The sequence below is a fragment of the Bos indicus genome, chromosome 29, assembly GCF_029378745.1.
Source record: "Bos indicus isolate NIAB-ARS_2022 breed Sahiwal x Tharparkar chromosome 29, NIAB-ARS_B.indTharparkar_mat_pri_1.0, whole genome shotgun sequence".
In the NCBI taxonomy this organism is placed as follows: domain Eukaryota; kingdom Metazoa; phylum Chordata; class Mammalia; order Artiodactyla; family Bovidae; genus Bos; species Bos indicus.
Window position 1 is genome coordinate 18,462,865 of NC_091788.1, and position 17,474 is coordinate 18,480,338.

A 17,474-nucleotide genomic window follows, 5' to 3' on the forward strand; every position below is an offset into this window, starting at 1 on the left:
CCTTGTTCGTAGTGATGCTTTCTAAGGCCCACTTGATTTCACATTCCAGGATGTCTGGCTCTAGGTGAGTGATCACACCATCATAATTATGTGGGTCATGAAGATCATTTTTGTATAGTTCTTCTATGTATTCTTGCCACCTCTTCATAATGTCTTCTGCCATGAATAATGAATGGAGTAAAATGTGTAAAAGCACTAACATGGTACTTGGTACATAGTAAGAGTTCATTATAATGATAGCTGTTAGACTTTCTGAGAATGAGAATTGCTATGTTGCTATATTTCATTGATTCTGAAATGTTCATTTAAAAATTTTAACTTCTCTGAAATCAGATATTTTGATGATGTGCTATAGTTTGATTCAAAGTGTTTTTTGTTTCTTGGTGTTTGATAAAAGTGCATCTTTGGCACCATAGGTTTCGTATAATATGTATTTAGGGAACTTGTTATCAGACAGAAGACACATTTGATGCTCAGTCCACTAGTTGTGTTAGCCTAAAAATCATGTAGAGAAACAAATATATGAGTGTTTAAGTAAGCAGCTAAAAACACATTATGAAGAACATTCTGAGTGTTGTTTTATTTCTTTGCTTCTCTTGATGGTGACCTGATAGAGTCAGGTGGTACCTCAGTCTTAGAGATAGCCATACATTCATTTAGCAAATGTTAAATCCCTGCTATGTGCCAATTGTAGCTAAGAAAAGATAAGTGCTTGTGACAGCATCTACACTTTTTTATTTAAAGAAAATGGATCTCCTTTTCAGTTTATATATAATTATTGTAAACATTTAAATATTGCAGATTAAATGAACATTCTGTTCTCTGTAATCTACCCATTGTAAAACACCTAAATGTCCATTTAGATTATAAATATGTGTGTTTAATATAGATTGAATCATAACATACTTGTCTGTTGTGCCTTATTTTTACTTCATCCAGCAATATATTTCATGTTTCCATGTCATTAATAAGGTTCCAATATATTTGGTCTTTACTCATTTTTTTTGGGCTGTGCTGCTGCTTTGTGTGCATATAAAATCTTAATTTCCTGACCAGGAATCAAACCCGCGCCACCTGCTTTGGACTGCCAGAGAAGTCCCTCATAATATATTATTTTATATTTTCCATTTGTACGTGTTCCTGCTACTTTTTCTTTTTCCTTGAATTTTGCTGGATTGATTGCTTTGTTTCTCTCTTCTTCCAGGGGTTTGAAGGTTTTATACTATTCAGGTTTTAAGCTATTCAAATTAGAAGCAGTAGAACATACTACTGGTTCAGAGGGCTAGGGTGCCTCATAGCTTAGATTCAGATCTTAACTCCTCCATTTGCAAACTTAGTAACCATGGGCAAGGTACTTAAGAATGTCTCTCCATTTGTTTTCTGTAAGTTAAACCGGGGCAATGATAGTACCTGGATCTCTGTCATGAAGTTATTGTAAGGATTAATGAATTATTATATGTAAAGCCCTTAAAATGCTGCCTGACACATTAAGAATAAACCCTTAATATATGTTAGCTCTTTTTAGTTGTATAAATAGTATTTTTACTCATTTTTAATAAATCGATTGACCTTATATTTGGAGAAGGCAATGGCACCCCACTCCAGTACTCTTGCCTGGAAAATTCCATGGACGAAGGGGCCTGGTAGGCTGCAGTCCATGGGATCACTGAGAGTCGGACACGACTGAGAGACTTCACTTTCACTTTTCACTTTCACGCATTGGAGAAGGAAATGGCAACCCACTCCAGTGTTCTTGCCTGGAAATCCCAGGGACTGGGGAGCCTGGTGGGCTGCCATCTATGGGGTCGTATAGAGTCGGACACGACTGGAGCGGCTTAGCAGCAGACCTTATATTTATTAGCATTAAAAATAGAATTCATGATCACCTTTATCAAGACCACGTTTAATCAAAATTTAAGTTTATTTGCTAGTTTCACATTGTTAAATAATTTAGAATTTAGTTTCAGATTATCCTTTTTTTCAATTGCAGCTGATTTAAAGTATTAGTTTCAGGTATTCACTATTTTTATAGATCATACTTAATTAAAAGTTATTACAAGATAATGGCTATAGTTCCTAATGCTATACAGTATGTTGAATTACAGTTTTTCATGTATGTCTTATTTTATGAATTCTTTATTAAAATCTGCTTCAATCTTTATAAGTACATTGTCAAAATTATTTAGCTCCAGCTTGCCCACCACTCCTGTTTTTGTACTACAACTATGTTTTTAAAAAAAATTATTTATTTGGTTGTTTGGTCTTAGTTGCTGCATGCAGGATCTTTAAATTCTAGCACGTGAGATCTACTTCTCTCACCAGGGATGGAACCCAGGCTGCCTACATTGGGAGTTCAGAATCTTAGCCACTGGCCTACCAGGGAAGTCCCCACAGTTGCCTTTTAAAATTCCCTGTTCTAATTCACTGTGTATCTGACTGGAACACATTCACTAGTAATTGTTTTTCAGAATAAGTACATAAGTAGTGTACTCATGTGGAGAAGGAAATGGCAACCCACTCCAGTGTTCTTGCCTGGAGAGTCCCAGTGATGGCAGAGCCTGGTGGGCTGCCATCTATGGGGTCGCACAGAGTCGGACACGACTGAAGTGACTTAGCAGCAGCAGCAGTGTACTCATGGCGGAGAAGGCAATGGCAACCCACTCCAGTACTCTTGCCTGGAAAATCCCATGGACCGAGGAGCCTGGTGGGCTGCAGTCTATGGGGTCACTAAAAGTCAGACACGACTGAGCGACTTCACTTTCACTTTTCACTTTCATGCATTGGACAAGGAAATGGCAACCCACTCCAGTGTTCTTGCCTGGAGAATCCCAGGGACAGGGGAGCCTAGTGGGCTGCCGTCTATGGGGTCGCACAGAGTCGGACACGACTGAAGCGACTTAGCTTAGCGGTGTACTCATGGAGACTTTGCATATCTGAAACTTTCTTTTGCTCTCATACGTGAATGGAGTTCTTTCAGAACTAAATATTGCTATGTCTGTTTCGTTCTCTTTCCTTTGTAGTTAATTAATTTTTCTCAAAGCTGTAAACTTTTCTTTTTAGAATTCAGAAATTTCTGAATATGTCTAGGTATGTGTTTACTTTCCTTGTTCTTACTGACCTTTAGTGGGACTTTGAAGTCTTCAGTTCAGTTCAGTCGCTCAGTCGTGTCCAACTCTTTTCGACCTCATGAATCAGCATGCCAGGCCTCCCTGTCCCCATCACCAACTCCCGGAGTTCATTCAGACTCACATCCATCGAGTCAGTGATGCCATCCAGCCATCTCATCCTCTGTCGTCCCCTTCTCCTCCTGCCCCCAATCCCTCCCAGCATCAGAGTCTTTTCCAGTGAGTCAACTCTTCACATGAGGTGGCCAAAGTACTGGAATTTCAGCTTTAGCATCATTCCTTCCAAAGAAATCCCAGGGCTGATCTCCTTCAGAATGGACTGGTTGGATCTCCTTGCAGTCCAAGGGACTCTCAAGAGTCTTCTCCAACACCACAGTTCAAAAGCATCAATTCTTCGACGCTCAGCCTTCTTCACAGTCCAACTCTCACATCCATACATGACCACTGGAAAAACCATAGCCTTGACTAGATGGACCTTTGTTGGCAAAGTAATGTCTCTGCTTTTGAATATACTGTCTAGGTCAGTCATAACTTTTCTTCCAAGGAGTAAGCGTCTTTTAATTTCATGGCTGCAATCACCACCTGCAGTGATTTTGGAGCCCCCAAAAATAAAGTCTGACAGTGTTTCCACTGTTTCCCCATCTATTTCCCATGAAGTGATGGGACCAGATGCCATGATCTTTGTTTTCTGAATGTTGAGCTTTAAGCCAACTTTTTCACTCTCCATTTTCACTTTCATCAAGAGGCTTTTGAGTTCCTCTTCACTTTCTGCCATAAGGGTGGTGTCATCTTCATATCTAAGGTTACTGATATTTCGCCCGGCAATCTTGATTCCAGCTTGTGTTTCTTCCAGTCCAGCGTTTCTCATGATGTACTCTGCATATAAGTTAAATAAGCAGGGTGACAATATACAGCCTTGATATACTGCTTAGCTCTGTTTTATCTCAAAATTTTTTTTCCCTCTATCATTTCTTTAATTACTTCTTCTTCCATCTGCTTCAATCTGTCATACTGGATATTGTATCATCTGGCTCTATTTTTCCTACATTGTATCTTTTCTCTTACAATTTCAGTTTCTTTTTCTATTTTGTATTCTGAGTAAATTCCTCAGCATACTCTTTTAATTTACCATTTCAGTTTTCCTCATTTTTCCTTCTAGTGTTCAACTGTTGAATTGATTTCAGTATTATTATTTCTGTACCTTTTTTTAGCAGTTTTTCTTGCTTTATTATTGCAATATTGTTTCAAATCTTCTCTTGAGTCTTACTGAGGTTGTTTATTAGAATTTTTAAAAAAGGTTTTTGTGCTTTCTTGCCCTGATATTAATTCATTGAGGTCTTCTTGGTTTTCTTGATAGCTCCTGATCATCCTTATAACATCTGGTAATTTTTCATTGTGTTTTTATACTTACAAGTGAAAATTTAGACCAGTTTAAATTGGTAATTGGTATAGGCTTGCCTAACAGTTATAGGTCAGTGTGTGGTTTTCCCTAGTGGGCCTTGCTCTGACACTGAAAATGGGGGGTTCTTAGTGGTAGAGGCCTACTTCATGTATCATGTAGGTGAGGCTACCTACTCTGTTTGGGAGTTTGGGAAGAGTTCTCAAATCTTTTCATTTTTTACTGCTTGGAAATTCTCCAAACTGGTTGTATGTAAGCAGGCCAAAAAAGGTACTACTTGGCTAACTTGCTTTCAGTTCAGTCTCTGCTTAGCTGGAGTTCTCCTCTCTAGCTGTCTCATCCTTGGTGATCTTTGGTTGGTTAACCTCACTAGCAAATTTCAGTTCTACTTCTGGTAGTTTTTCAGAGTTAAGGAAGACTCAAGTGCTACAGACTTTTTAGGAAAATAATTCAGATTAGTGTTGCTTTTAGAATACATTTCCATTTGCCATTTATTATTTATTTATCCATTCAACAAATAGTTATTGAAGAGCTGCTTGTTTCAGGAAATACATGATGAATAATATGAAGCCCCTACTCTCATGGAGCTTATGGTTTAGTAGAAAGACTCAAGTGGATTATTAAGAGCCTTGAGCCCGTCCTCTTGCCCTTTTTTAGCTTGTACTGGTCCTTCGTTGCCGCGCGAGGGCTCACTCTAGTTGCAGTGAGTGGGCTTTCTCGTTGTGGTGGCTTCTCGTCTTGTGGAGCATGGGCTCTGGACGTCCGGGCTTCGGTCGTTGCGGCACAGCATGTGGGCTTCAGTAGCTGTGGCTTGAGGTCTCTAGAGCATAGGCTCAGTAGTTGTGCATGTCCCCTGCATTGGCAGGTGGGTTCTTATTCACCATACCACCAGGGAAGTCCCTCTTACATGTTTTTATATAAGGAAAGAGTGTTTGTTTTTTATTCACTGGAGCTGTATTCCTTCAAATAATAATGTATTAATGAAAATAAATGGAACATTCCATGTAAAAATTACAAGGAAAAAAGTGCAAAGATCAAAGGAAAAATCTATTCTTTGATTAGTAAGTTACATTGACCTGGCATATTGCCTGGGCTTAATTAGGTATATATTTAAGTTTAAAGTACTATGAGGCCAAAGAAACCAAGATAGAGAGGAAAAAATATAGTCTATGTCTGTGTGCAAAGTAGTAACAAAATCTTTTTCCGTTTTGCATGAGAATGTGACCTTTGATTTCCAAGTCTGTTTCCCGGAAACCTGATGACATCAACTCTATTACTAGATGACACTGCTGTGGTAAAAATGATCTCTAGGAAAATTACATATAGACTAGAAGGAACTATTGGACTTCCCAGATGGCTCTGTGGTAAAGAATCCGCCTGCCAATGTAGGAGACTCAGGTTTGATCCCTGGGTCGGGAAGATCCTCTAGAGAAGGAAACGGCAACCCATTCCAGTATGCTTGCCTGGAGAATTCCATGGATAGAGGAGTCTGGTGGCTACAGTACATGGGTTCGCAAAGGAGTCAGACATAATGTAGTGACTAACAGCAACAACAAGAAGGAACTATCAGTGAACTCTAATTACCTGACGCAGATGCCAAGGCTTTTGGCCTTCACTGAGTGCAGTGATTCTTGCAACTGAGCATAGCCCTTTAGGTACCCTGGAAGGTATAACTGTAGGTGACTTCAAGAGATATTAGCACCTATGAGGCATGAAATTTCTCCATGAATATGGCCTCCACATTGGCCTGATGTAGATCTCATCTCCTTGAACCTGAGCTGTCAAAACTCCCAGAGAGCTCTGTGGATTGCTTCATGGGCTGCTGCATGGACTGCTGCAGCGGAAGAATGTGACATTGCACGGCCCATAAGCTGTGCTCCTGTCCTATATCCAAACCGAATCTGGTGCCCAGTGTGCCTGTGATAGTCTTTCATTTTGATTATTCATTGAGTCAATGAGCACTGCACTGTTTTAATTGGGTTTGGGATTCTGTCTAATATTTCCCTGTAGGTCCTTTAGGAGTCCTTTAAGAGAAATAGAATTTTTACAGTGTAACATGCTCACTGTCTTTCCATGTAGGTTCAGTTTCTGGGACTTTGGTCTTTACTACTCAGTTCTCAGATTTCAAATAACATGGGTTTTTATTTGTTTTGTTGTTTTTTTTTTCTCTTCTACAGCGTTGACCCCTTATTTGGAATGTGTGAAAAATTTTTACAGGAAGTGGACTTTTTTCAGAGGTAAGTATTTGATCACTTTCTAGCTTATTAAATCTTGGTTATATAGAGAATTGCATTTATAGGGAAACAGGAGTGATCACAACCAGAATCTTTGGTTTAGCCCATGTAGCCAGTGTGCCCTAATTTGTATGCAGTTGACCTTCAGTATCAGTGGCTTCTGCATTCATGGATATGGAGGGCCTGGCTGTACTATTCCATTTTATGTGAAGGACTTGAGCATCCATGGATCTTTTTATGTGCTAGGGGTCCTATAACCAATCTGCCACAAATACTGAGAGATAATTGTATTTTCTTTACTGGTGTGTAAACTTCCTAAGTTAGCTAAACATACAGCATAATAATAAAAACATCAGGAATTATTGAGTGTTTTGATTCAACACTCAGCTGGGCCAGAAAAAGACAAATATTATGTGGAAAAACTCAAAATCACAACTTGTCTATTTTTTTCACCATGGTTCTGAAAGTGGTGTATTTCTCTCTTATCTACAAAATATTGTTCCATAATTCTGTAGGTAACTTTTATTTTGTAGCCTAGATATATTTTCTGAGGATTCTCTATGAAGTTAATTGGCTAAAACTGATGCAGTTGATGAGTGGAAGGCTTGGTGAAACAGTAGCAGTCAAAGTAGTGACCAGACCTGTGGTATGCTGCCTGTACTATACTAGGAAGGATTTATAAGAATTTAAGATGTAATACTTTTGAAATCTAACGTTTCATTCTTCCACTCCTTGTTCCTACCCCCCTGAACTTTACCAAAACTGACTCTACAGGTTTGAAGGACTCTTTGCTTTTCAGGCTTTTTTCATTTGGATGATGATAGCTTCCTGTATGGAGAAGGCAATGGCACCCCACTCCAGTACTCTTGCCTGGAAAATCCCATGGACCGAGGAGCCTTGTAGGCTGCAGTCCATGGGGTCGCTCAGAGTTGGACGCGACTAAGCGACTTCACTTTCACTTTTCATTTTCATGCATTGGAGAAGGAAATGGCAACCCACTCCAGTGTTCTTGCCTGGAGAATCCCAGGAACGGGGGAGCCTGGTGGGCTGCCATCTATGGGGTCACACAGAGTTGGACACTACTGAAGCGACTTAGCAGCAGCAGCTTCCTATAGGGCTAGGTTGTAGTACTACCCTCACCAGTAGGGGCTATGCTGTGCTGTGCTTAGTCGCTCAGTTGTGTCTGACTCTTTGTAACCCCCATGGACTGTAGCCTGCCGGGCTCCTCTGTCCATGGGAATTCTCCAAGCAAGAATACTGGAGTGGGTTGCCATGCCCTCCTCCAGGGGATCTTCTCAACCCAGGGATTGAACCCAGGTCTCCTGCGTTGCAGGCAGACTCTTCACCAGCTGAGCTATCAGGGAAGCCCTACTCTCTAGTAAATAATACAGTCTAGCTTGACTCTTCAGAACCTGACTTCAAATCTCTATGAAGTCCCTGCCTTACTTTTGGTTTTAGATTTTTATTTTTAATTGAAGTATAGTTGGTTTACAATGTTGTATAAATTTCTGGTGTACAGCAAACTGATTTAGTTAAACATAGTTTTAGATTCTTTAAGGTGGAGAGTCTGTTTTTGCATAGTTGGATTGAAGAGATTTTTGGAAAGATGACAGCTCTGATTTGCCACAGAGGAGAATGTGTTGTTAAGAGCTGTACATTCTTCCTTATTTCAGCCTCCGAGTCCCAGGATTGATGTCACCCTTTCAGTGAAATATTTTTTAACTATCTCCTTTTACAAAGCAAAGTACCATGGAATCATTCAGAGCTGGGAGTAAGTTACTTAACTTTTTTAAGCCTCAGTACAACATTATCCTCTCTGAGTCTCAGCATTCTTATCAGTGGTTATAAGCTCCATTAAAACAGGCTTTTTTAAAAAATTAAAAATTAAAAAAGATCAAATTAGAAAGCTGTATTGACTAGTAAAAATGATTTTTTGCATATTGAGAATATTACTCAACTTATAAAAAAAAAAAACACAGGCTTTTTCTTCTCTTTGGCTCACTGTTTATGTCCCCAGTGTCCAGAATAGTACCTACCACCTGGTAAGGCCTAAACATATTTTTTATATTAATTAATGAATCTATGATACAAAAATAATATTTCTAACAATGCACAGGATTGCTAGATTAAATAAGATAGTATTTATTAGTTTTATAAAATAAAACACTTAAGAGGTTGCCTGGCACATTTTAATAAACAAGGCTATTGTGATGATTTTGTCACTGCAGCTTAATTATATAGGTGCATGACTTTCCTCAGGAACCATGAACTCCTCCAGTTCATCACTTTTCCTACCTCAGGGCCTGGCAGAAGTTCAGGGGTCAGCCTGTGATGAATGAATTCCGAGTTGCTTCTGTTTGTTCCTTCAGGTGTTTCATCGCTGATTTACCCCACCTGCAGGACAGCTTTGTGGACAGACTTCTTGACCTCATGCCCCGACTCATGACATCCAAACCTGCAGAAGTGGTCAAAATTCTGCAGGCCATGCTGCGGCAGAGCACCTTCCTACACCTCCCCCTTCCAGAGCAGGTCAGTGTCTGTGTCAGTATCTTGACCCCTTCAGGGCAAGTCTATCCAGAGAATCAAAACTGCTCACCTTGGTGATCTTCTTTGACTTAGTGGAGCAGCTGAGTTCAGGCCTTTCTTCTGCTTGACTAACATATGTCCGTCCATTAGTTAAAGAGGTCATGTTTTGTTGCTCAGGGATGACCTGGCTTGAGAATCATATTTTCTTCTTGTTTACAGATCCACAAAGCCTCCGCCACCATTATTGAGCCAGCAGGCGAGTCAGACAACCCTTTGAGGTTTACATCTGGGTTGGTGGTGGCCCTGGATGTCGATGCAACCCTGGAACATGTGCAGGATCCTCAGAACACTGTGAAGGTCCAGGTCTGTCCGGTTTGGGTTCCCATGGAGTTTCTAAACTGACTTTGTGTTGGAACTTTTCACTTTAGCACCCCCTGTAATCTCTGCCTGAGGGACAGAAACTGGGGAGAGGGAAGAGACGTTTTTATGGACGAGAGCCTAGGCACAGTTCCCAGCTCTACTGCTGAATATGGTTCGGAGCAGGTTACATTAAACTGCATCTCAGATTCTACAACTAACAAGTAGGAATGGTAACATTGAAATGATGCATTAATATGAAAAATCCTTGGTCCCCACTCTGGGTTCATTAAATGGCAGGGCCCCTTCTGTTCTTACAATGTGAAGTTAAGACTTGGTGTTTTTAGGACTATAAGCAAACTGTAATAAGCAAATTCATGCAGGTTGTGATTAGGTCAGCTTGGTGAATAAAATTTATGGGTGGGGGAAAAAGCAGTCCTAGGGAGTATTTTTCCCAAGTTAGATAGATGCACTAGAGATGGGAGAGATTCAGTATAGACACTATAATCAGTTTGTAACATTCTGTAGTTGAGCCCCAAAGGAGTCCTACCCATTTACCGTATCCCTCCCTTCTTCCTTCCCTCCTTTCTCCTTCCCCTCCTTCTTTCCATCCATGCAATAATGTTTACTCTGTTGCACCTGCTAAGTGCTAGGCAAGGGAATTAGAATTCCTGCCCTCAGGATGCTTAATTCCAGTGGGAGACAGACAAGTGGACAGGCTGTTGTAAAACAGAAGTTCAGCCATCAGTTCAGACAGGTACATGATGAATTAAGAATATTATGGTTTCTTATTAAATACTGGCCTGTTCCGACAACATAGATCTAGTTTTGGGAGCCACTTGCAACACAACCTCCTGAAATGAGACACAACTTTTAAAATGACCTGTTCTCAAGACTAAGACTGGTTCAGTAAGATAATGGACTGACTTAACGGACTCAGTTTCTGGCTTGTGAAGCTTCTTAGAAGTTTCAAAGGTGGGGATGAAGGTGTACAGAACATACACCCAAAATAAGTCTTTTGGGCCCAAAGATTCTTTGGAGTGATTATTTTTGAGAGTCTGTAGACACAGGTGAATCTCTGGAAACAGAGTAGAATTGCTCTTTTTGAGAGAAAAATGTACGTTTATAAGGGAAATCTCCATTTGTAAGATGTCTCCCTCTTAGTACCTGGAAGACTAATCTCTAGAAGCTCATATCAGTGGAGAGTATGCCAACTTAAATTTGCCTGACAACTTACCCTTGTTAATTGTGTTTTACTTGATGGCCTCCTGTAACAGGCTGTCTTTCTCTTCAGCATCTTTTTTTTGTCTGGCTGAAGATGGTATTTAAGGTGATGGCTTGGGCAGTTTTAAGGGGTGACTCAGTTTTCCTAGGTCTCTCCTAGGAGAGATGTATTTATATATAGAGATGTATTTATATATATATGTTTTTATATATATACATTTATATATATATATGTATTTGTTATTAAACTTCTGTTTTTCTCCTGTTAATCTGCCTTTATTATAGAAGAGTCTCAGACAAGAACCTAGAAGGGTAGAGGGGAAATTAGTTTTCCTTTCCTATAGGGTTATTTCCAGTTTTTGGCTTCTATAAAGAATTCAGCAGTATGCTTAAAAAATATATATGTTATCGAGTCCAAGCTCGCTTCTAGGGCTCAAAACTGGGCTTTTGTCTAGCACTCAGAAATGAATTGTCTGAGGAGACACATGTGCTGACAAAGCAAGAGATTTTATTGGGAAAGGGTGCCCAGGTGGAGAGGAGTCGGGTCAGGGAACCCAGGAGAACAGCTGTCCCTTGTGGCTCGCAGCCTTGGGTTTTTTGGTGATGGGATTAGTTTCCGGGTTGTCTTTAGCCAGTCATTCTGATTCAGAATCCTTCATGGTGGTGCCCACCTTGTTCAGCCACGATGGATACCATTGAGGATTCTGGGAGATGGTGGGACATGTGGTGTCTCCTTTTGATCTTTCCCCAACTCTTGTAGTTGGTGGTGGCTTATTAGTTCCGTGTTCCTTACCAGGACCTCCTGTCCTAAACAACTCATGCAAACGGTTACTGTGGTGCTTGGCCAGGGTGGGCGGTTTCATTCAAAGTGCTTCCCCTAATGGCTCTGCTCAGTGCACAACAGGCCAATGAATCCGAGAGACGAGGTGTTGAGGCAAGGAAGAGACTTTAATCTGGGAGCCGGGAACCAAGAAGATAGCAGGCTAGTGCCTCAAGATAACCATCTTATTGGGGACTGGATGCCAGGTTCTTTTAAAAATTAGAAAGAAGCAATGAGGAACTAAAGTCAAAAGGCAGAATAGAGAAGGAGATGCAGTGGGGAAGTAAAGGGCCTTCAGTCTTGCAAAACATCTCCAAGGGAATGGCCAGCCTTCAGAAGGGTGTGTTATTCTCTCCTATTCAAAGGTGGGCCAGGACAAAGTATCTCTTGTGAGCTGAACAAAAGCACTTTACAGTCAAGCAGGAGGCCAGGGTCCTCCAGGCAAGCCACTGAGTATGATATTAATATAAGGAATACAATGGGAGAAATCCTTAATTTGTGGCTGAAGAAAAGAAAGACCTTGTTGAGATACTGTGGCATGGATGAGGTCTGAAAGGATGATTAAGAGCAAAGGATAGAGGTATTCCAGGCAGAGGGAATATGAATAAACACTGGCAGTAAGTACAGAAAAGTAGCTTGGAGCAGGCAGGGTCAGCTTCCTGGAAGAGAATAAGGATGAATCAGGCCCTGGAGATGGTAATATTTGCCTATGGTGACAGTAGAGGAAAAATATCTTCTGGCTTTCCATCTGGAATTATTATAAATTATGAGACCTACAGAGAACTAATTCTGAGCTGCCGTGAAGTTGTGCTGCAGCTTTTTTTGTTTTGCCCTGTCGACTGAAAAAATACTGCACAACCTAGAATTGGAGAGTTAGGTTACTTTTTTGAGCGGATGTTCTTAGGGCTTCAGGCCTGGGAGATACCATCTCAGATTAATGCTGAGAAAACTGTTCTGAAGAGGAAGTGGGGGAAACTAGGTTATACAGGAATTTTTGCAACAACACCAGGTAGTCACAATGAAAGATTACTGTTCGTAAAAGAAAACTAAATATCTCAAGGAGTTTAGCGCTTTTCTGAAGATGCAAGAATCTGGACTTGCTGAAATCATTCCTTTGATATGCACCTCAGCTGTCTGGGGCCAACATCCTGTGTTTTCTCATCCTGAGTTTCCTCAGGCTGTACCATGGGTGTGACTGCAGTCTGATGACTGCTGGATGGTGGGCATTCCTTGTTTCTGCCCTGTGTTCTCTCAGGGCTCACGGTTGGAGGGTGGCTGCTGTCCCTGATAGCTCAAAATCCTTTGCTTACTGAAACGGCAGGCAGTATTTTATTTCTCACTGCCAACATTAGCTTTACCCTAGCTCCGCATTCGAATTACTCAGAATGTGTTAAAAAAAAAAAAAATACTGATGCACAGGCTTCAACCTACACCAGTTTAAGTCAGAATCTTGAGTAGAACTCATGAGTACCAGTATTTTTTATTTAAGAGCTCATAGGTTCCAATTAAAAAGAAAAAATAAAGAGCCCATAGGTGATTCTAATGTGCAGCCAGGGTTGAGAACCAGTTTCACATTGTTCCTGGAAAAAGTTCATTGACCAATTGCGCATAAATGCAATCGCAGGTAGATTGTTTAAGGTTCATTTGCTAGACTGTACTGAAAAATCACCTTCAGAGTAGCTTTACTACATGCATAGCCAAACGGTTTGAATGCCATCATAGGTGGGAAAATGGGGAACTCACTGCTCAGTCGTTGGACAGCTCTGACAATAAGAAAGCACTGTCCAGCTCAGCTGCCATGCCCCAACACTTAGGGACCAATGAGACTATGGGGCAGGTGGGCTGAGACATGCCTCCCCAGAGTTTTGTAGTTGAAAGACTTGTGCGGTCCCAACTTTACCCCATCAGTATATTCCCAAAGCCCAGGTCCTGTGTGCTTTTAGGATATGCTTCATCTCTTCCTTTAGCTCACTTGTACACTGTGCAGTGACAGGCCCTCTAACAGATAGCTGTGAAGCTCCCCTCGGTGTTGAGAGCTCTTCGGCAGCTTGTGAGACTTGAGGAACTGGCCTGTGATTTGAGCAGACCCCTCATGAAGCACTATCTCTGTAGAAAGAGAGAAACAGGTTCCTGGCTGCTTACGATCTAGTGAAAAGTTACAGAATTGTTCTTTTTTAAAATACGTACGTATGTATGTACTTAACTTTGGCTATGCTGGGTCTTTGTTGCTGTGGGCAGGCTTTCTCTAGTTGCAGCACGCAGGGGCTGCTTTCTGTTGTGGTGCGTGGGCTTCTCGTTGTGATGGCTTCTCTTGTTGCAGAGCACAGGCTTCACTAGTTGTGGCATCCAGGTTTAGTTTGCCCCACAACCTGTGGGATCTTCCTGGACCAAGGATTGCACCCATGTCCCCTGCACAGGCAGGTGGATTCTTAACCGCTGGACTACCAGCAAAGTTCCAGAATTATTCTTAATACTTGATAGTTGATGATGGATGGTGGGCCATGCTGTGCCTCAGAGCCAGAAGAAGCAGGGAGTGCCTGCAAAGGCTCTTCACGTCAGGATTAATATAGAGGCACCTTATTTCTCTCACTCACCATAAATTCAGGAAAGATTATCACACACTGGCTTGTACTGGGGGGAGGGTAGAGAGATTTTGATAGTATTGTCCTCCCCACAAGGAGCAGTTTCTTATGAAGGATGGTGTTATCTTTTCCTCCTGTTTTGGGGTTCACAGCATATGTCACTAGTAATTTTGTTAAAAGCTCATGGCTCTTCTGGCTCTTTTTCTCATGTCTGTCACCTCGTAGGTCTTATATCCAGATGGCCAGGCTCAGATGATCCACCCTAAGCCGGCAGACTTTCGGAATCCTGGCCCAGGACGCCACCGGCTCATCACTCAGGTGTTCCTCTCCCACACTGCCTGGACAGGTAAGGAGTCAGTGGGGGCAAGGCATTTGTTTTTTATAGTTTGAAAAATACGTGATTGAACCAGGCCTGCTGAGGGTTGAACTTGGTTTCCTAAGGCGCTTATAAGCTCAGACTGGGTACATTTAGACATTATTGCTTCATTGCTTTGATTACATACAGCACACACTTTTTTCAAAAGATTATGATAGAATGGAGTCTTATGGAAGGAACTGGGGGCTGGACACCTGGAGACTATTTTCTTATCATAACCTTGTCACTGACCTGCTGCAAAACCTTGGACAGGCTACTCTCCCTTCTGAATCTTGTCTCCTCACCTTCTAAATTAAGATGACAATTCTTAATCTACTACTTAATTCTGAGGACTAGTCTTTGTGGAAATTAAACAGTTTTATATTTTTTTACCAGTAATTTAAAATCACTCTTTTTGTTATATGAACAGTTCATTTCATTCCCCCAGAAGTGGTACAGTGACAACTGTTCTGCCTTCCCTTCCCACATGGGCTGGTTTGTGGGTAGTGCAAAGATGATCTATTCCTACTTCGCCCTACAGCGTCTGAGTAGAAACTTGATAATTTGAGAAAATCACATAGAAGCTACATAAGTATTTTTCTTTAATTCGTAAAGGATAAACTGAGAGAATACAAATGCAATGACATTCCATTTCCACAGTCTGTAAAGCACTTTGGAAACTTTAGAAAGAGACTCAGTCTGCAGAACCTAAAATGTGGGAGAGAATTGGTCTCGGTGGTGTTGCCTCAATTGTTGAAGATGATTCAGAAGTATGGTTGTTACTGGAGATGGTGTTCAATACCAGCAAATTTGGTTTATTTTAGAAATAGATGAATGCCTTCTGGAATTTTCTTTCACTGTATTTTTGAATACATGCGTAATTATTTATTGCCATTATTAGTGGTTTTCCCCAATGAAGGGTGTTAGGTGGGAAAGTTTTAACAAAGAGGAAATGGTGCTGTTGAATGTCGGAGCAGCCCTTTGAGAGGTCCAGTGCTGCTGCTAAGTCGCTTCAGTCGTGTCCGACTCTGTGCGACCCCATAGATGGCAGCCCACCAGGCTCCCCCGTCCCTGGGATTCTCCAGGCAAGAACACTGGAGTGGGTTGCCATTTCCTTGTCCAGTGCATGAAAGTGAAAAGTCAAAGTGAAGTCACTCAGTCGTGTCCGACCCTTAGGGACCCCATGGACTGCAGCCTTCCAGGCCCCTCCGTCCGTGGTATTTTCTAGGCAAGAGTCCTGGAGTGGGGTGCCACTGCCTTCTCCAAGAGGTCCAGTGGGCCTGTCACAATTGAGGGAGCTTCCAGCCAGGAAGCTTTTCCCAGGACCTGCCTCCCTGAACGTCCCTCACTCCGTATCCTTGCTGATGGAGTGTTCTGCACTGTTGGCCACAGTGCAAGTCTACAGGAAGGTAGAGTTCCTTATTCTGATCTCTTTTGGTGAAGGGACCCTAGATATGGGGAAATAAATGCTGTGGGACAGCATTTTCTGCAGGGACCAAGGCTGAGGGAGGCAGAACAGCATATTACAGCTCAGAAGAGCTTGAAAGGTTTCAAGGGGTGTATTGACTTGTCCCTGGTCATACAGCAGCTCACTGCATGAACCAGGCATACAATTTGGGCTGTCTTGAGCCTGAAAAATTATAATTCACTCAGGTTTACCTCCTTTGAGAGGCTGCTACCTAGTCATAATTTAAAATCTCTGTTTTAATTCTCTGCTCAGGAGTTACTCATGTCAGATGTTTCCTCATTCATTTATTGACTTTATCTGCAATTAGAATGTGGGCTTCTTGAGGACAGGAAACTTGCTCATCACCTTTACCTCTGTGTTCCCAGTACCTCTATATCTCATGTCCCTAGTGCCTGACATGTAGTAGATGCTCAATAAATAATGAAAACGGAATGTAGGGTTTCAAGTTTGCAATAAAAATTCACTTAATTCTTAGATAACTCTGTGGTGGGAGTTAGTATTCTGCTCTTCATTTTATAGATGCGTAAGTGGAGGCCCATGTGCCGATTAATGGTGGCTTGGAGGCCAGCATGCAGATTTCCTAAGTGCCTTGTTTTTTCACTATACCATCCTCCCGTCTGGCCTGGGATACTATAGTGAAATGTGTTCTCATTCTGAATGCACCAGCACTTTCTTCCTCCTAACCCAGGAGACGAGGCCTGGTGTTGGGAAGGGGCTCCTCCCTCTAGTCCCTCAGCTTTCTACCTAGGCCCTGTCTTTTGGGAGACGGGATGCTGCCAGGCCTGGAGTCACATAGACAGGTTTCCAAATTCTGCCTTACTTGCTGTGATCCTGAGAAAGTTATTTAACCTGTCTGTCTCATTTTCCTTTAAGACTGTGGAGTGGTAATATATACCTCATAAAGCCATACTCTTCTAAGCATGATAAACAGGTTGCATGATTGGCCCCAGACGATCTTTTGTTTCTTTTCCCCACTGTCTTCTCCCTCTTGTTTTTTTCTCTCTGCTCCCTTCCTCTAATGGCAGTGGCTTGAATTGCCACTCTTCACATGTACTGGTGAGGGAAGGCTTAATGACCAGGTAGGGTTCAGTTGTCTGACCTTACCAGGGTTTGGCTCCTGAAAGTGCTGTGAGAGCCAGGGCTGGGTTGTGGTTCAAGGGTTGGCAGTAGCCATCTAGGACAAAAGAGGAGAGCCTGTTGGGAGAGCTGATACTGGAGCCTCGGACCGGAGAGCAGTGCTGGTTTCATTGCAGACACTGAAGGCTAGTGAAGGGGCCCATGGTAAATGGTCCTGCTGAAGCTGCTGTCTGGGCTTGGCTGGGTTGCTCTGGCTGGCTGCCAGCCCTCCCTTCCTGGAAGACAGTGATCTCGTCTCTATTTTGAT

The 17,474-nt window shown here is 41.9% G+C and overlaps 1 protein-coding gene across 1 annotated transcript in view; it reads left to right on the forward strand.

The window, feature by feature from the left end:
* INTS4 (integrator complex subunit 4) overlaps window positions 1-17,474 on the forward strand; it is a 108,418-nt gene that overhangs the window by 88,759 nt on the left and 2,185 nt on the right. Inside the window, exons 19-22 of the mRNA XM_019954642.2 lie at window positions 6,702-6,761; window positions 9,128-9,287; window positions 9,504-9,647; window positions 14,493-14,613. Coding sequence (XP_019810201.1) covers window positions 6,702-6,761; window positions 9,128-9,287; window positions 9,504-9,647; window positions 14,493-14,613 — 485 coding nt within the window. The remainder of the gene's footprint in view (window positions 1-6,701; window positions 6,762-9,127; window positions 9,288-9,503; window positions 9,648-14,492; window positions 14,614-17,474) is intronic.